Genomic DNA, 20,779 nt, shown 5'->3' on the forward strand with positions numbered 1-20,779 from the left:
ACGTATGAGATCTCCCAGTCCAATAAAAAAACATAGCAAATATTAATTACAAAACACTATAAGTAATTACTAAAACTGTATATGAAGCTTTTTGGAATCTTTTATTGTGTAGGTGCCTTAGGTGCCTTAACATAAAAAAATTCAGAATTTTTTATTCTCTGTTTCTTTCAACTGCTCTTCCTCATAGCACATTTCTTTAAATTTTTACAAGAATTTCAGTATCAGTATCTGCATTCTGAAGGAATGTTTTGCCAGGTCTGTTTTGTACAGCATCAATTAACTTTTGCTGTCTTGCCATCACTGACTTGGCTCCACCTGGGACACTGGCACTTTTCCCTGCTTCTCCCATGCCATACATTTTCACTGCGTTCTCAACAGCCTGCATCAGCAAAAGAGATGCTGTAACTCAGGCTGGGGGCTCAAGGCTTACAGCTCCCCAAGCTGCATTGCTGCACCACTTGAGTAAGACTCCCATATTTCCATCCACAACTTCAGAAAAAAAAAGATGTATTTGGTCCAGTACCTCCAAAGGAGGATGTTATGAGCGCGTGTGTGTGGGAACGTTGGACTCCACACGTGCCATGCAGGGTTGCTCTATGCATTCAGGGGCCCCACTTGCTCATAAATTGTACACATTCCCAGCTGTAGCAGCTGTGGGGACTAGAATGAGGCTCCCTGTCCCTTGCCTTCCCTTCTCCCAAATAGGCAGACCCTCTGCACCCTTCATCACCCACTTGCAGCAAGTTGCCCTTCCCCCACAGCAGCAGCCTTTTCCTCACTCGGAAAACCAGATGCAAAGACAACACTCCAGTCCAATAAAGAAAATATCTGGGCTGTTGCTAAAGTTAGGGTTAGGATAGGTTGAGTGCATCCAGTGCCTTAGTGAAAACATCTTTTCTTCTTCTTCCCTCCAGGACACTAGCTCTGGACTAAGCAGGACAGTCTGGACTCTGAAAGTCTGATGTGTGCCTCCACCAACCACTCAGCACTCAGGGACAAAAAAAGCTGAGCTTTGCCCATTTGCCTTACAATTTAAGTAATCCCTCATGTAGCTTTGTGGTGAGAGAAGGCAACTTCAGTCAACAGTTCTCTGTGAGACTGAGGTTAGTGGAAAGACAATAAATATAAATAGAGAACTCAGCACTAGAGAAAGCTTTCACAAAAATACTCAAGTGCTGTCACGACACAGATGAAGTCCATGCTGAAATCGACAGCAAAACTCTTCAGTGACTTCAGCAAAGTTAGGATTTGACTGAAGGTGCTCCTATTTTTTGTCACACCTCATACTTCAAGGCTTTTATATATTCTTTTTTACATTTGAAACAGAAATTTCTGGTATAGCAGTCTATAAACTACCTGGCACACTTTTATAAAAACTGGGACATGCATGTTCGTTTTTGAAATGCTCTCTCATGTGATTCTACTTGAGAATTTTATACAATAAACATTGTTTCTCAAAAGTGTAAAAATATAACATTCTTCTGCCATTAAAAGAAGATAATTAATCCAAAAAACCTCCAAAAAACCAGTATTCAAATGGCTTAGACATCTTTCAACATGAAGATGAAGCATTTATGCTCTCACTGGAAAACACTTGGTGCATCCAATCTCAGAGAAGGATTAATCCAATTTAAAGCTCGCATTTGCAGAAGGAAGATCTAAGGAAGTAAATACAGCCAAACAAGACCGCTGTGCTGGAAGAGACAAGATAAAAGCATGCTGAAAGGAGCATCAGCACCACTGAACTGTTAATGGAATTCCCAGAAGAATAAAAGGAACTGCTTTTGCTGGGACTTTGTAGGCACAGGGTGCAATGCTGACTTGCCAAACAATGAACACCTCGTGAATTTGTCTTTTCAAAAAAGAGGTGGTGCTTACCAAGAACTCAGACTTCCTCTACTTTTTCCCTCAGAAAATTTGTCATAGATATGGTATATCATGATCAGTAAGAGGACAGAAAGGACGAGACACATTCTTTTCATCCAAAGGGCAACACAGCCAACTATGAGGGGCAGATCTCCTGGTTTGGCACTTCAACCTCTGGCCTCCCAGCCCAAAGGTGAATATTTCCACTGCCAAAAGCACCAGCATAAGTGTAACTTCATCTTTGAATGGAAAAGGTACTCAAGTCTTTACCTCCAAGTCAGAAGGCACTCTCTGTTGTTTTAGCTGCACCTTCAGCAGATCTTTTTGCTGATCATCTTCCAGACAATCGATTTCAGTCACGGGGAAGGCTTGCTGCTGTGTGTCTTCACTGATGCTCACGACAAAGAGCACCTCTGAGGTGAGCAACAAGCAGCCTTCATGCTGCTGGCCTGATCCACTTACAATCATGACATCTAAGGCCATATGAACCTCTGGCCTTCCCAGAGATTGCAGCATTTTCCTGCATTATCAAGTTAAAAAAAGACAAAAAAGACAAAAAAAGAACTAGTCAGTGTAGTGCATTGAATCCTCCAGGGCTTATTTTGATCATTATGTTTTTATTTAAGCCTGTAGCTATCACCTACAGATGTAAAATAAGCCAGGGAGTGTACTCCAAAACTCCATTACTGAAAGATGTAAGACTTCAGATTTAAAGAATGAATGTGAAATTGTTACTTTTCAAAACCCCTCAATCACTCACCACAGAATTGGCCTTATATCTGTGCTAGGTTAACCTATTTCCCATCCTATTTCCTTGATAATAGAAAAATTACCCTGAGAAGTGGCTTAGAAATTCAGAGCAGAAAATAAAGCTATCTTCACTAACAGCTGTTTCTGGAGATGTGCAGTATTTTTCTTGGGCTCAGTGCAATGATAAAATAAGTAAGAATTCACTGAATACCATTAAATAAAGATCAGCTCTGTAGTTTCAAAGCTGGATGCAGATCAGCAGCCCATCATTTGCAGATTGGGTTTCTATGCACTACCTTTTTGTTTAATGTTCCTAAACAAACTGCCATAACTCAGCCTTTCCTAGGGAAGCCTTTCCTGTTAACTTGACCAGAGGCCAGAACCTATTAATAAACAATGTGGATGTAGAAATGAGCAATTTTCTAAATAATGTTACCAGACATATTTGACGTGGCTGTTTGGAGCCTGCTCAACATGTTGATCATTTGGATGAGAGCGCTGCTTGGGAAGCTGAGAAAGTCCAGCTCCATGCAAAATACCTGTGGGTAAGAGAATTCAGGTTTTTTAGTGGTTGTTTTCTACAATACAGTTACGTGTTGCAGTGATGTCATTTGTTTAAAGCAGCTCATAAAATAGTGCAGATCCAAAATGATGTCACATCTCTGGAAGCTGTAGTCAAGATAATTCATTAAATATTACAATGCAAGAGTTGTGCACTTAAGCCCCCACGATCTCGCTTTAGCAAGAAACAAAAAAAACCCCACTGTGGGTTCCATGAATCAGCTCTACACTTGAAATCAAGAGAAACATAACACTCCTGAGAGCCATCACTTCAGAGCAGGATCAGACACATCACTTAGGATTTATGTAGAAAAAATCAAGACCATTGTTAACTTTCTTGCTTAATATTAAAATACTTTCATATACGTGTCACAATTGGTACAAATTAGAAGGCAAATTTGCCTAGATACTGCATTTAAATGTTCAGTTACTTAATCCAGCTGTTAAACACAGATCCATGTACATTTATGAGATCTCCTGGGGCATATGGTTTATTGTGAATTCTTCTTAGTGCCAGCACAGAATGGAGACTACAAGCAGCAGTTAAGCAGGTTTCTAAAGAGACTCTCCAAAGCTGAAGATGATACAGTATGTATGGTTTCAGATGGCCTGTAAACATTCAATGATGAGGTATGGTCACCAGAAAGAATGCGTGGGTTGCAAAAAAATTCACAAATTAAGTAGTTTAAAACATTTTTACACGACAGACATGGAGTAGGTTATGCAGCAAGCACTAGTGTTCTATGGTTTGGTGCAAAGTTACTCTTTTACAAATATACTTCTTTACAAATAAATTAAAGGATTTTCTTTTGTCTAAGCATTCCAAAGGCAAAAGGGTGTCAATAACTTAGATTCCCTCTTAAACAATGGATAATAATTTAAACAAAACATCAGCAATGAAAAAAAAACCTTTAATTTTTAGCACACATGTTGATGGTAATACTTAAAAGCAGCATCCCAATTGTAGCAGTTGGCTTACCGAGGTTCTCAGCATTATGTGAGTGAAAATGTTATTTACAGATGGAGACAGAGAGAACATGTGTTTATTTCTGTGTGGTCCTCCACCCCTTGGTCCCCCCAAGAGGCACAGTCCCACTTCCAATCCAGTTGTGGGTAAGAGTTACTTGAACTCTGGTGTATTTTCCTCTCACGCACTGTCAACTATTATTGATATAGTTTTATGTTTTTTCCTGCCTAACTCTTTTTGTCACATGGTCATGGAACACACGATGTCTTATGTACCATATCTGCTATGAAAAGTGTCCCTCTACTACTATGAGTTTCTTGATAAAGACAGCAGCAGAATTAAATCTATAATTATGTTGTCCTGGGCAGCAAAGCCAAGACAGAGACAGCTGACAACAGAAAAAACCTTCTGATTTTTGCTGATATGGGTTTTACACCCATGGGGTGTATAATTCAGGAGAACAGTTATTATTTATGATTTTACAAACAAGATAAAGTTGATTTGAAAGAATTCTAATATTTTTTTCATTATTTCTTTAACTAGATGGAATGAGCTGTGGGTGTTGTGGGAAGCATCCTAAACTTAAGCTCTATGAGAACTACTCATATTCTAGTCAACACAGCACAAGCATAAATATTGCTAGTGATTAAAGGCTTAAATATTCAAGGTTTGTCTGGTATAATTAGTGAGGTGGAATTATGGACACATTGTCCTCCTATCAATTTCCTGCTTCTCTTCCCTGACTCCCTCCAACCACCATTTCTTCTTAAATATTCAAGCTGAAAGTGATTTACTGATACTGGAAACAAATAAATTAGTGTATTTTGACATTTAATTTTTTATCTTTTACACTTTTTGTTTGTCCAGAATTGTTCCCATCAATTTGAAAGGATTTAGCACCATTAAGTGCTAAGTCTAGCTGGAAACCCCACCTCTGGTTGCTCTATAGTTACCTATGTATCTGAAAACAGGACTGCCTTCTCGTGAAGCTCCAGTTTAAAGGGGATGCTCCTACTACATGACTCACTTCTTTCTTCCAGAACGTAACTCACTCTTTGTGTAGAGATAGCCCAACTCTTTCCCTGCCATAACAAAGCCATCTCAAAATAATGCTCTAATTGGACATAGTGTTGCTCTAATCCTTTTATGTCAAAAGCTATTTTTCAAGCACACATGTTTCTGTAACTAATTCTACTGTATTCCAAGAATTACTTCATGCTTTCTGCATTCTGTTTCTGTGGCTGTACATGGCTGATCAGTAACACAAGAGAGAAGCACAACACGATGGTGTTTCAGAAAAGCAGCAGAGCATTTTTAAGTATTTAGTGGCATTTCTAAACCTTTCTCTAAGTCACACAATACTGAGCTGGATAAGTAAGACATAGCAGGTTGTACCTGAACAGCATTTTGAAATTTAAATGGAGATGTTGGATATATGAGACTCACCGTAACCCGTTTGGGAGACGAGCTCAGCTGCCCCTCCAATGGGCTTCGTGAAGACGCCCATGATTCCCTTCCCCACACCTGAGATGACCCCTCTGGCTTTATGCCCAGCAGAAGCTTGGGCCTCAGATACTCGCTGAAAATTCCGCATTGGCTGATCCACAATCCCAGCAATTGCACCTGAAAAAACAAGAGTCTCCAGTAAGTAGTGAAGATAAATATTCCAGAATAAGAGGAAATCTTACTACAAGACCTGAATATTGTTTGGATTAGAGACTGTATCCCATTCTTATACAGCTATTTAGCATGTGACCAATTAGCTAAACACTATCTTAGCTTCAGTTAAGATGTAGCCTTTTTTTTTAAACATTTAGATTTCCTAACTTTACAGTATATTTTCATCTTTTGACTACTTATGCTAAGTGCTTTTGCTGAGTTCGTTTAATTTGGCACATTCTATGTCACAATTCTGAAAATGTTGGGCTAGGAATAAAATCCTCCAGTTTTAGATGGCTAGAGCTGCTATGGAAATGAGATTTTCACGTAAGTGCAAGATTGATTTCATGAGAATAAAAACTGCTTGTATTCAATAGATCATTTTTATATCCTCTTCCACTGCCAGAAATGTTCATAAGCTAATGCAACTTTTGATATATTGCTAAGATTAGCAGAAATAGACTTCGAGACTTTTTGTTACTTTTTTTGTGAAAACCATCATATTTTACTTTAATGTGCATGGGTCAAACTTTTACAAGTGACATAATGACCTTCCCAGCTTTTAGTATCAACAGAGAACTTCAACTTAAATCTTCCTAAATGTAAACAGGTATGTGAGGTGGTGCATTTCTTTGATCTTGAGTTTATGCTAGCCACTTAACCACAGACATGTCTCTAGTTGTTGTAATTTTGATAGATAAGCTATTTGGAGATCGCTAAGGGTACAAGGATTGGACAAAGCCACACCAGTCTGCCCGACCTGAGGTGCTTCGCTCAGTGAAAAGCAAGTCTGCAGGCTTCTTGGTCAGGTCTCAGTTTGCACCTGCAGCTGCAAATACCAATATAAAGCAATTATTTAAGGAGTGGGATTGAGTGTCACCCTGGTTACTAGGCATTTTCACCTCAACCCAGACATCTTTGAAAGTTCTGCTTTGTAAGTGGAAGGAAATCCAGGCATAATTCCACAGATTCGGACAATTGCAACCGAGGTATTTGGCCCCATGTGTTTACCAGTGTGACGTGCACTAGGCAGTGAGCTGCTAACTGGTTTTCAGATGGTTTTAGTTACTGTCACTGGATAAATAAAGAAAATGCTGACTTTGAACAACAAGAACTAATATTGTATTTGTGCACAGTCACTGTCCAAAGAAAAGACGAGGATGAGAACCAGCACACATTTCCCCAGATCCTTGTCCCTGGGATACTATCGATCAGGAATTCAAGAAACTTGCATCCCCCTAAATGCCTTCCTCTCCTCTTAGAGAGAATTCTCCCAAATTCTGTAGGACTAGCCTTTTGGCAAATGTATAGTATTTCCACAGAAAATGCTGGTCTATCTTTGAAGCAATGCCTGGTTTTAATTGAGGTCACTCACTGAAGCTGAGTGTGCAGCTGAACATTCACCTTTTGTACCATAAAGGCCATGAAGCTTTTTCCTTAATGCCATGCCATCGAAACGATACACTTTTCAATTCATTAGTACTTGCCAGCTGCTCCTGCTGCTTGACTAAAATAATATCTCAACACCACATTACACAATTGGGATTGTTTGTCTAGTCTTTTGTGCAACTGGGATTTGAAGGCATAAAACAATGCTTGGTGTTCTGCTAACTTACAATACTATACTATCCTGTGACCTCCTTCACCCTATCTACTGAGGTCATCCACAACAACTGCACTTTCAGAACAGAAGTTATTGCCTTATAAAATGTAATCCTCCTAAGTCCTAGCACTAGTAAATTATTTACTGCAATATACTTGAGCAAAGTTATAAGGTAATAATAAGAGCCTACTCCAAAGGACCTGTGGTATGCTCCAGGCACTGCTCAGCTAGAATTAGGCTCCAAGGACAAAGAAACAGAATGGAAACTGCTGTGACTGTGTTATATAAGAATATTTATGTAATGCCCCAAATAATCTATAGCTTAATTAGCCAGCTTTTAGTAATTCTACATTTTCTGTTACTCTAGCATTTTATGCATGCTCTGAACTTGTCTGTGATGACATTGCCCTTTTGTACCTCAAATCCTTTTGCAAGTCTTGTTGTTCTACCTGCAAAAAATATAACCAATGATCTTCTCTTCCTCTGTAATTCCTTATCTTGAAATGCAACTCACTGCCATAACTCATTTATGTGCAGTGGCCATGCCTGAATATCACAAAATAAACCTTACTCCTTTCACTGAGGAGTGGCTGGTCCTACCACCCTTGCGTGGGGAATCCAGATCTGTGCAGCTCTTTTCCTGTGTGCAGCATGTGTGAGCAAAGGAAAAAGACAGACCAAAGCCTGAGCAACCTCAAAACCGAGCAACAGCGAGAGAGTGGTGACACACACGTGAGGTTCAGGGTACTCCTCTCACCAGAAACTGTGCAACTCACACCTTCCCTGTGCCCCTGTGGCTTCTTGTGTTCTAACAGAGTTCTTGGCAGGAGCACCATGAGGGATGGACTTACCACAGAAAGTTTCCCCCTGACAGATTTCAGTAGGGTATCGAGAAAGCAGAGCATGGAACCACATGTAGTGGTTCCTCCCTTCCCACTCTCATTCTCTCTCACACGGTGTCCTACTGCTGTCCCTGTCCTTTCCCTGTAATATCCCTCAACCAGTATTTTTTTAATTAAATGAAACCATTCTCCATTTTTCTTGCTTTTTTTTCTTTCCCTAAGCATTTGATTTTATATGCATGTCCACATATGTACACACAGATTATGCATGTATAAAGAAAACCTCAATAAAATTAAACACCAAAGCAACAAAACAAAAACATATTCTTCCATTACTGGACCAAAGAAGTTCCAGCAACAACATAACATCTGCTAAACATCAGATAGGGTGCACTCTGGTTAGTACATGTTGCTCAGTAACAATAAAAAAGTTACTTTGATAGCTACAAAATTCAGATAGTTCAGAGTATATCACTGGATTACTTCAAGAAGAATTTGATTACAGGCAGCAACTAGTTCATGGGCAGTCTGACAAAGTTTGGTGAATGTAGCACAGCTTACAGGCCTTGGCAAAGCTTGGATTGCTTGTGACAAACTCTTTCAGAGCAAGACATAATTGGAAAAAATCCCCCACTAAGAGAAACTGGCCATGCTTTGCCATGAGGCTGGAAGCTGCCCAGGCTGAAGCCATTTTGCTTCCTTTTCTCTGTTGTCTTTCAGGACTGCTGCAAATGTTTCACACCAAAACCAGGGCTGAAGCATAATCTCATCCCAGCAAACATCACATAAAAATACAGCTCAAAGTAAAAAGCACCTGTTGCCATGCATTAATGTAGTTGCACAATTAGCGTGTGGAATAGCACACAGTTTCAGGATTAGCACTGGCTTGTGCTATATTGTGTTGTAGATAGGCAAACATAGAGTGGCCCTGACTCAGTGACAGTGTACAGCAAGAACAGCCACCACCACCTGTAATAACAAAAATCTGAGCATCTGAAACCCAGGCTTTGCCTTCTCTACCAGGACAGTTACACTGTCAGGCAATATGGGTCAATTTGCTTCCCCAAAAGCAGGAAGGAATAACTGAAATGTTGAGCACTTCTGCCACTGTAAAAATAGCTTTTTGAATAGTTGTCATCTTTTTGGTTATTCAGATATGCTCAACTTCCTAACGACAGCCATTTCAATAAAATATTTTTCACTAGGACCAGCAGTTGAAAATACAGCCAATAGTTTCAATAGTCTCTTTTACATGCTTAAAAGTTAATATTTTAAGTTTGACCCTGTCATGCAAAATGCAAGATAGTTCCTTGGTGGGGAGTCAAACATCTAAATATTTTACCAACAATTTCACTGCATTTTTGCCTAAACATATAAAAGAAAGAAACACACCTATCATAAGCTGTTGCTTCTTTTCATGCGCAAGTGTTACTAAAATGACCCAGAAATCTCCCCCAAATTAGAAAAGAAGACAACAGCTGGCCAAAGATAACAATCAAATCAAACAACACCCTGACAGTGCTTGAGTCATTTAAAATGAGACAGGACAAAGCACTTAAGAATGTACCACAGGGAACAACTTGCACTGAGGAGGAGATGAGAGTACATGATTTTGGCCCCGATTCAGCAAAGCTCTTAAGCACATGCTTAAGTGCTCTGCTGAATCAGGGCCACCGTGAGCCAGATCTTCAGAAAAATCAGAAAGGCAACTCTACTTTCTGGGTAGATACCACAAGGAATCGGTGAACTGAGGACTCTTACATGACTTCACCTAGGCACAAAATCTACATTTGCCATTGTCTTAGCTGCCTGCATGGGTCAGATGGCTTTTACAAACACGAGAGCGCTGTGTCCATCGCAGAAATCTCCTTCACACTCTTCAGTTTTACAGTCAGAAAGCCAGAGAAATTACAGCTTCAAACAGTCATGCTCTCTGCATTTCTGTGCTCATCAAACTTTTCATCCTTGTGAAGGAAAGTAACTGCAGCTTCACTTTGTTATGTATGAATAACCTTAAATGTTTTTAGAGTAAGCATGTTCATGTTTATTCTGAACGCACTGGGGAAAAAAAGCAGCACAGTGAGACCATCCCTTCAACAATTACTGTTTTTCTTTTCTTGGGAAGCCACAATATTCTTTAAACTAAATGGTCAGGACAGCAGCAGCTTTCTGACATGTTTGTAGAAATTGAAACACAGGTCTAGTCATTATTTAGGTCTTGACACAATTTATATGAATGCTGCTGCCTATACAGAGGAAACATGCTTTTTAAAAATCACTCTTAATTAAAAAAGTGATACAAAGTAAATGGAATATTTCTGATTTCTCTCTTAGTGAGAGTTCCATACTTATCATATCCAGCTATACAGTAACTGTAGCTATTTTTCTGGGTGCTTCACTGACTCCAATGCTAAGAAAAGAGGTAGTTAGCAGGGAGCAATTTTTAAACAGTAACAGCGGGAATAAAAAACAAGACTCTAGCTTGTGGAGGAGCACTGTTTAAGTGCTAATATGAAGCTCTAAGTTTCTAACATGAAGTCTTATTTCTTAGGACATCAGGGACACTGGAATTCCAGCTCTATTTTATTGTTTTGCTTTTAACTCAGGTGTACTGCCGTGGACCACGGAATCCTTGTGCACGGGGAGGTGCAGGAATGGTGTATTTGTGCATGTATGTGAGGAGTTCCCAGCTTTCCTGAACAGCAGAAACTTTGCCTCGATACAGCCAAATCTGCAAAGTTTTGCTTTTTACTTCAGGCTGTACAGCTGATGTTTTTAGCTCTGAAGGGCTCTGGTGTGTCAGTGAAGGGGATATAGACACGATGTTACCTTGATGTTTAATTAATAACTGAGCCAAGATCACTGAACCATTTCACCAGTACATACACACCAGGCTGACACAGTGCTTCTAGAAGTATAATCTTTCATCCAGCAACTCAACCTGACTGCCCTTAGCCCAATAAAACGAGAGGGAAAAATAAAACCTCCTCCAAACTGCCTTTGATTTGCAACACCAGTAACAGCTTACTACTGGGACAATGGCTACTAATATATGGAATTTCTCCTTTATGCACATTTCTCCCAGGACACTTGCTTGCCGGTTTACAGGCATTATCAAATGACAGTGCTTCACATAATCTAATGTTATTGCTTAAAATAATTCCCAGCAACTTAACCCAAACTTGTAACATTTTTACCACTTCCTCTTTGGGGCTTTCAGGGTTGTGGCTGCAAATTTAGGAGTTGTGTACACTACTGAAGATTAGGAAACAGGAAAAATCCTTTCAAGCTTCAGCTCTTCTAACCTTTTGCACTGGACTGCTTTTGGTCACTTTGATCTCTAAGAGATTCATACTGTTTAATACATACTGAGGAACTCTGCCAAACAATACAGTTCTGCATTCCTTTGCTGTGTGACAAGTCGAAGTAACCTAGAAAATCCATTCCCTTACTGCAAAACTTCTTGCAGAGAATTTTTCCACTGTGGGATAGTTTTCAAAATTTTAGGTGCTATTTTGAAATGGATAGAGTAATCTTCACTTCTAACCAAACCGCTCGGCTGCTTGATGAGTAAAAATTACACTGAACCAGGACGATCTGGGTCTCTTTGTAAAAACAGAATTCCTCATCAAAGCTTACTTAACATCTGCACTAAGTTGAAGTGGTTTTCAAACAAACCCAAGAATCTCTGATATCTACAGTGCTGCAAAAACAAGCAGGTTCAGAAGGCATTCCTATAATTCATCGGAAAGTAAACATCAGCATGATGACGTCTTCGTGTTGAATTAGTTACAAGTCATGCTGCCCGATGCAGAATTATTCTTTTTTTCCTACTTAGATCTACATCATGTACGAGTGAAAATATTATTTCACAAAGAAAGTGCAAACCCATTCTCTATCTGCAATTATTTTATCAGCAAAAATCATACACAAAAGTCAGTAAATCTTGATAAACAGTATCTAATATACATACTGTGAGGCTTTTTCACAAGAAAACATCGACCCCCCCAGAATTTGAAATTATAACTCCTAGTTAGAAAAGGCTAGTGAGCAGATTACAAAACAGTATTATCAATTAACTTGATATTTAATAGTACATTACCTAGAAGGCTAATGCCTAAACGAGAGAGCCCCTGTCTCAGTCCTTCTCCCAGGCTCTCTGGAAGCTGCCTTCTCCATTCTTCTTGTCTGTTGTAATGCTCCTCATCCAGTGACAGCCTATCCATATTCCGAGCAAGACTTGTTGCCAGATTGGTAATTGACGTCAGTGTACCTAAATGCATGGAGATATACATTGGGTCTGGATCAAGATGCTTTAATTTAAAACACGGAGACGTTGTATGTCTCACTGCAATGCTGAGCTTATGAGCAGAACAGCAAGTCAAGGGAACAGTCAGCCATGTGTAACATGCTTTACTATTTGTTAAGCATCACCACGCTGCTGCTATGGCCCGCGTCACGCCTTTTACATTAGCCTGCTCCAGGTTTGCCTGGTTGGTGGGAACAGAAACTCATCTGAACATCCTTCTCCAGTTCCCTAACTTGTGTGAGGCTAATCTAAATGGAGAGGGGGGTGATGGAAACGTAAACAAATATTTACAGAAGGAGCCGTGAGGCCACGTCCTGCGGGAGGCTGGAGCTGAGGCTTGGAGCCGCAGCCAGCGCCAGGGCAGCCGCTACATCTGTGCGGCGGCTGGAGCCACGCGATGGCACTGTTTGTACAAGCTTTGCAAGGGAAAAGCTCCTCCTGTTCCCATGGCAGGCCAGCCCCACTGTCAAATCCCATCCACGTACTCCCACAGTTATGACAACTGTATCTACTTTTTTTTTTTAAATAATAAATATGATGAGGCGACCGAGTGTAGAATTTCTGATGGCTAGCAGAAGTGCAGAACACCTTTAGCACTTCTGCAGTTATCACATGAAATACTTGCTAAGTGAATATCTATTTCCCACTGGGAGGTTTAAAATTCTGAAGTTTCTGAAACATTCTCATGCACTGCAGTAAAGTGGTGATCTGTTTAATACATGAAACATTGCATGTGAGCCTGTTACACTCTTAGCTTAGTTAAACAGGAACTGTTTGGTTTTTGAGCCCTGGTACCAGGAATTTCAACTGGCACTGTCAGAGCAGCACAAGACAAGGCAGGACCAGGAGACTGAAGGATGGACAGATTTTATTGCTTAAAACTTTAACAATGCATGACAACAAAGCAGTAGTTGGAGTAATAAAGTGAAAGCTCTACCTTTGGAAATGTGTTTTACAAATGATGTTGTTCCTCTGGAAACTCCACTGACAAATGCTCCTGGGCCTCTGGTCAGACCTTCATAGGGGAGCCTAAAGAAATCAGCTATGCCATTCCCTATGCTTCTCACCAGACTAGCTGGGCTTCCAAGAATTTCCAACGATCCAACAACCCAGCCTGTGTGGAGAAACAAGACACATGTTACAGCTGCAAAAACTGCAGAAGCAGCAGTTGTGAAAAGGTTATTCCTTAATTATCTTTTTCACACTAGAATTCATTGCATTATGAACTTCCTTTGAGCAAAACACAGGAAATAACTCATCCACTATGAATTCAGAAATGGCAATCTTTCATACTTTGTAAATCAAAGAAATCCTTTTGGCAAACTCACAAATAGCTTTAGAATTACTTCCTTCCAGGAGCTTCCCGTATTTCTGCTAAAAGTGTGTGAGGGAGGCGGACGCGAGAGCCTCACAGCTACAGAGGAATGGGACTGCAGGCTCAGATGGTTGGGTTGGTTTTAGACACTATAAGGCAGCGCTGTGATTTCACATCCTTATGTGATAGAATTGTGACAGGGAGTTTACACTGATACAATGTACTGCTTTACGGGAGTGTGCAGGTCAATTGCTTGATGGAGTGTTAGGAAAAGGGATGCAGATTTTTGACAAGTGCTTAAGAAGTTATTTTAAATCCACCCCAAGCCTTCTAAGCTGATCATTTTCTTTCAGAGTGCAGTGAAAGCCAGACAAATGTCTTCTGCTCAGTACAGTTGTGTAAACAGCAATGACATCTACATGCTGATTAGGTTACTCATAGGGGAGTATTCCTTATGCATATCCCAGGAGAAGTATCTGCAGATCTGGTTTCCTATATAAACGCAGGGTTGCCAGCAGCTTGCTGGATGGCTGAGCACGCAGCAATCTGTTGCTGGAAAGCTATTTGCAGGTCTTGTCTTTCTCAGGCTGGTAGGCAGCAGATTTATTAGGGAAACAGTGCTGCATAACTCTTTTTTTGGCAGCCCAGAGAGAGCAATTCAGAAATGGCAATAAATGTGATACAGGAACTGTTTGGTCTTTGAGCCCTGGTACCAAGAATTTCAGCTGGCACTGTCAAAGCACACAAGGTGTGACAGGGCCAGGAGACTGAAGGATGGACAGACTGGCCTCCTGCTCTCCCATGAGGGCCCTTGATCTGTGCTCTGCCCTCTTCATTCTCATCTGATCATTGAAAACTCCTGCTATCCAGATGCTTTTCTTGTTTTCTTTTAACCCCTCCCAGTCATTCCTGTGGAAGGCTGAATGATGAAACTGAACAGAAGAGAAAATGTTACTCATATGAAATGAATTAATCTCATACTATCATTCTAAGCTCCCGGAAAATCTATTATCCTTGTTGAATCTGTCCCACATTTCAGTTCTGGCACTTGAGAACTCCAGTACTTGTAATATGAAAAGTGGGAACCAGAGTGGACATAAGAGAGAGGGTGGGATGGACTACCAAAACAAAACCCAAGTGCTACTGGCAACGCAATGAACAGAGCAGCAACACACATTGTGGCATCCCCTGGCAGTCCTTTCCTGCCAGGACCAGGGGAAGCCAGAACTCCAGGTTGGGCCTGCAATTCCCTCACTGTAGGATTTTTAATAAATTATCTTTGCCACTGTGTGAAGTGCTGAAAAGCTGGAGGGGCGGGGGAGGTGTGTACAGACGGGAGAAATGTCCTTTCTGCTTCTTCTGATCAATATTATTGCAATAATTCCTTAGAGCCTTTTCCCCCCACTAAATATTCTTGACATTCCTTGTCCTACGTGGTGGTGTGATGGCAAGTGGCTACAGGACACTGCAGCTTAGTGCCTTGGTGCCCTGCAACATCCCCAGCAGGCACCACCAGCCTTGGACATGGGGGACTCCAACTCCACTCGCCTGCTGGGCCAGCCAGCATTTCAGGAATGTAAAACAGATAAAAACCAGGATTGGAAACGGTTAAACACAAAACTGAGGGCTTGCCTGGTATGCCAGGGATGGTTTGTTGTAATCTGTCCCTGCCGGTCAGGTTTGGGAAGCTCTGGATGGATCATGCTCACCCTTGGAGAGCGTATGGGAATAATGTACAACCTGCAGCATGCGTGACCCTCCTTGGCCAATGCTCAGAGCAAACCCAGTGGCTCCTCACTGCCAGCTTGGATCACCCAACTCAAGGAAGAAGGTGTAGGAGTAAGTCAGGAATAGGAGAATGAGGAACCAGGAACAACCCCACAATTCACAAGTTCTGTGTGGCATTTCATTTTGCAGAAATACAGTGTCATGTCAGATTACCACTTCCCACTCATGCATAGTAATTATATCCACTGACATGAAATAAATATGACTGTATTAGCAGCGAGCCTCTGGATTTTCTTTATAGGCAATTATAGGGTTAGATGTGGTACCAGTGATATTTTGGAATAGAATTGTATTCACTTTTATACAGGGGACAACTTAATTAGAAAAGGAGATTTCCATTGCAGGTTTGGCTGATTTGAGATAAGCAATGCTAGTTAGCATATTTGAACAGAGCTCTCCAGCCCCATCCATGGCTTTAATGGATTCTGACCACTCCTTTGCAACACATAGGGCAACCTGATGCACCTCCTTCAGCAAGCTTTGGGGCAAAAGAGTGTATATTCCTGAGTATAAGGTATGGCTGTATGGGCAGGCTGTCTGTGCAGATGCTACCAATGATTTATATATGAAAAAGTGGTGAGCAGAAGGGGGTCAAACAACCCATATTCCAGATTAGTGTAGTTAAAATGCAGGAGCACAAGGTCCTCTTCCATAAGAGACCAACTGTGCTAATGGTGAGACAAAAACTTGGGGTTTGCAGATCACATAAAGCTTTTTGCTCGATTTTTTCCTTCCTTTTTTACTTTGTTGACACAGTCAGCTTTTTTGACAAGTGTCACAAAGTCTTCAATATAAACCATTTTCTTTGCTAAAGGAAACATTAATCAGTACAATTCACCATTTTAATCATGGTTACACCTTTCAAACAATACATTTTAGTTTTAGTACTTTTAGTGGGAGTTAAGTATATATGCATATGTATTTTCCTGAAGAGAAGTTCCACCTCAGTTAATAGCAAATCTCAGTTCTTAATACTTTGATCTGATTTCAGATACATCATTGGACCCACAGCAAGTGATAGGGGAGAAGCATTTACACTGTGGACCATATTTGGCTACAGTTTCACTCTTACTTACCAAGCAACTAGATCTGCCCTTCTGTACTATGAGATTTAACTACAAAACAAGTAGCAACAAGAAAAACCTGCAAATTTTGCAAGCATAATATTGCAAGAAAATAATGAACTGGTACACTGTTCTGGTGCACAACTGTGCACACTGTTGTCACAATCAGCAGTGCAAGCCAGGTATGCACACAGTGAAACACAATGTCAGCATCTATAAACAGATGAAATACACGTGTACAGCTTTGGAAAGTGTGCACAGAAGTCGGGTTGCAGCTATGCTTCCAGTCCACATGGAAGCATTAGGATCTCAAAAAACCTGACTATTAGTATTGCAGGAAAATAAATCCCCCGTTTCAGTGTGCACTATGTTACTTGGGTGTGCTCATGGAGGAGCTTCCTTCTGTCTCAGGCATGAATTCTGTGCTGCACCAAGACACATCAGAGATCAGATTTCATTATTTCTACATTAGTGTTTATGGAAAACAAAATGTACCTGATAACTTAAAAGAACTAATTGCTTGCTATTGATCCTATATAGGAAAAAGTTACTAACAGCAAACTTCATAGTTCTTGGATCAAAGAACAACAAACATCTGTGTGCCAGTTTAGATCGAAGGCTGTATGAAGAAAGACAGATTCCTAATCATAAACTGCAGCCAAAAGGAGTTTTAACAACAAAACAGCATTCAGGCCTATAATTTACTTCTGAACACAGAGCAACATGCTGAATAATTTGATTAAACACTGTTTTGGGGAGTTTATGTAAGGAATATGGGTTGATTCTGACTAGTGCTATAATATAAAATGACAAAACCTAAGCCAGCTAGAACACATTTTAAAGCTGTATTCAGGGTTTCAGGTGGCTAAAGCCTTCAGGTGGCTGGCTAATGTTTAGCATAACATTGCAAACCTTCACTGGTGTCTGCTCAGCTATTTTATCTCCCTTCCGTTGTATGACAGGACCTGAATGGTGTCCAAAAGTATCATTATCAAATAGTGTCTAAGGAGAACAAAAACTGTACTGCTAACATCTAGGGTACTCATCTTGAGTGACAGTCACAGAATCCTGGTAACCAATGAAAATGTTGCTTGTTAAGGAAAAGTACTAACCTGCTCTGAAAAGTGCTCCAGCAGCGTAATGCATGGCCAAGGCATGGACCAGTTGCCTGGCTGTGGTGAAGATGGGTCCTCGCTCAAACACAGAGAAGGAGAGAGGGGTGTGATCTGAGGCTATATACAGTTTCAATGAAGCATGAATACTGACAAGGAGATTAACAGGTTGTATTTTCAATCTTCTTAGCTTCACTGGCTTGACTAAAGCTCTTGCATGCTCTCTCACTTGTTCAGGCACTATCAGGGTAGTATCTGAAGCATTCATGGATTTACAAGCAGTTTTGTTTTCTGGAAGATATGTATCAAACAAAGTCTTAATGTAGTAGACAAAGGTGTCTTCCACATACAGCCTAGCTGGTTTGAGCTCAAAGCTGAGGTCATTCACATGAAACATGAAATTCTCTTCCTCGGAAAAAGCAATACAGAGTTTTATAAAGCAGTTTTCCTTATAGCTTTCCAAATCTTTGTTACAAACAATGAGATTGTTCATTCTTGACCACTGCGCGGTTTCATTTTTCTCTTCTTGGCACAGCAGGACTGCAAAATGGAAATTGGATTTGCTGTACAACTGATTGTCCAGTTGCAAGTCTTCACAATACACTTGGAGACTATGAAACTGTGGGAGGCCTTCCACAGAGTCCTGCTGGAACTCCTGTGACAGGGAGCTGGTGGCTGGGGCCATGTGGAGGAAAACATTGTCTGCTGTGAGACGCAGGAGTTCAGATGACACTTTGTGGTTTGTAATATCATCAAATGCAGCAAGACTCAACTGACTGATGAACATTTTCAGTGACAGGGTCTGCTCTTGACTTCTAGACAGGAGGGAAAAAAAGTTTTATTACTTCCTGTCTTTTGAGCTGACCCGACATCTTGCTTGCTCAAAGAGCTATCAAGAGAGACTTTCTCTATAATACATGGGAAACTCACAGTGCAAGTCCTGCTAATGTTATTGGGATTTGGCAACCTTAATCACCACAGGAGAACCACCCAGGAGGTCTCCTAAAAAATGGGACAGTACACATCTATACCAGGGTTGTCTTTTTTATCAACCAACAGGATAGTTTGGACAGGAATATCTCTATCTACACAGTAATTCCCTATTACATTTTACAGAGGCAGATATTAAAACACACCACAGATACAATTTTCTGACGCTTCATGTACAGTCTCAAATGTTTCACTGAAGGTTACTATTACAGATAATCATTTCACATCACATGCAGCAAATACCCTCCAATGAAGCCACTGCAGTATTTTTAAACTGATGGCAATGAGAGCCTCCCCCCTGCAATGGAAACTGCCCATTGCCAAGTTTAACTAGCAAATGGACTTTGAGGTACTGCTGATGACCAGTTGCTTGGGGATTAATACTTAATTACAACGCAAATAAAAACCGAACAACAAATTCCACTCTAGTTGTAACAGGATTGCTGGGGGCCAAGCATTCTGCAGCTTAGAAAGAAGTAGTATTATAATTGCACTTGAATGAAGCTGAGGACACGATTGTGGTGTATTATGGAAGTGGGGAAATCTTCTAAAGAAGGGTGTTATAATCAAGCATGGTTAATTACTAACTGTAAGGCTATTTCTACAGCTCTTGCATATTAAATCTTTGGGAGCTTGTAAGATTACAGATAGCAGGACCTGGCTAAATACATTTTAAACTGATGAACACACTCAAAATTAATTACTATGGAAAACGTTTTTTTTTTAATGAACAACTCAGGTCCTCTTTTTGTACCAGTCATCTAATGTTTACCCTAAAGTGACATGACTTTTGATGTTAGATTGTCCTTTTTAACTGATATATACAAAACCATATGGTCTAAGCATATGCTACAGAGCATGCAGCAGTATTAAAAAAAACAAACAGTTAAGTTAAAGTTTCTAAGTCAGTTAACACTTAGAAAGCTGACTGAGTTCCCAGCCATGCTTTTAATCATCTTTTATGTACTTTATGTACCTGTTGAGGTTGATACCAACAGGTCCTGCTCTTCCTTCTGGGGCCAAGGTTATGACTATTGTTCCACAGTGATGGGCGATGTCCACATAAACACAGCCAAAGCCAGTTAAGAACACAATCTAAAGGAGAGGGTTAAAACACATGGAATGTAATCAAAATCACTATTTTTAATGTCATAAATTAAATTAATGTTATTAATGCCTTCTGGTTGAGATCTTTTACTCAAATCAGTATACTGTTCAGGAAAAAAGTCAGATTTCAGTGATTCAGAAAATAACTGCTCAGATACTTTAAGTATTACAGTTATTTAGGGAGATGAAATTTGCATCTCATCATTCAACTGCATAACTGAATACATTTTAATAAGACACTTCTCCAGAAAAAAAGCAAGGTGTGCTGTGAAGGGTGGAGTTTATAAGAGAAGAATAAAAAGGAAATTTTAATTTGTGATTTTGTATCAAGCAGAAAGGCATTTTCCTGGAGCTCTAAAAAAATCCCACTTTCTCCTCTAGGAAACAAACCCTAAACTAACATTATGTTGCTATAACCTAGGTCAGAGCTGGGTGGATGAATGGCTGATAGCATCATGAAGACTGAAAAGTAAGTAACATTTTGGATCCATGAAAACTTGCATTAACAACTTGAGACCTAACACATTATTAAGCCATTTCAACTGGTTTGTGAGAACACCTTCACAGGCAAGGTGCCAGCATGAGAAAATGGCCAAAATCAATTGGAAAGCATAAAACAACTAAAAAGGCAGGAAAAATGGGAATTTGACAACAGGTTTGTGTCTTGCTTACAGGTGTACAAACTTTCATTCTGGACAAGTTGTCTTTAGGAATATCCTACTTAGAGAAGTGATGTACTGCTTTTGGAGCTTATTTCTGCAACATTTCTATGCAAGTTTTGTGTTTCTCCAGAATATAAAAGACTAAGATCTTTTAAAGGTTTGGAAAATTCACAGCAGTCCTTGT

At 40.2% G+C, this 20,779-nt stretch overlaps 1 protein-coding gene across 6 annotated transcripts in view; it reads right to left on the reverse strand.

The window, feature by feature from the left end:
* The window catches only part of VPS13B (vacuolar protein sorting 13 homolog B), a 431,250-nt gene that overhangs the window by 5,399 nt on the left and 405,072 nt on the right, over positions 1-20,779 (reverse strand). For all 6 annotated transcript variants that reach the window (XM_068183911.1, XM_068183916.1, XM_068183903.1 and 3 more), the window contains 7 exons: positions 19,803-19,921; positions 17,837-18,651; positions 13,495-13,671; positions 12,351-12,521; positions 5,591-5,767; positions 3,053-3,155; positions 2,137-2,386 (listed from right to left, as the gene is read on the reverse strand). In XM_068183911.1, the coding sequence (XP_068040012.1) occupies positions 2,137-2,386; positions 3,053-3,155; positions 5,591-5,767; positions 12,351-12,521; positions 13,495-13,671; positions 17,837-18,651; positions 19,803-19,921 (1,812 nt within the window). The remainder of the gene's footprint in view (positions 1-2,136; positions 2,387-3,052; positions 3,156-5,590; positions 5,768-12,350; positions 12,522-13,494; positions 13,672-17,836; positions 18,652-19,802; positions 19,922-20,779) is intronic.

This window comes from Anomalospiza imberbis, chromosome 1 (genome assembly GCF_031753505.1).
Source record: "Anomalospiza imberbis isolate Cuckoo-Finch-1a 21T00152 chromosome 1, ASM3175350v1, whole genome shotgun sequence".
Classification (NCBI taxonomy): domain Eukaryota; kingdom Metazoa; phylum Chordata; class Aves; order Passeriformes; family Viduidae; genus Anomalospiza; species Anomalospiza imberbis.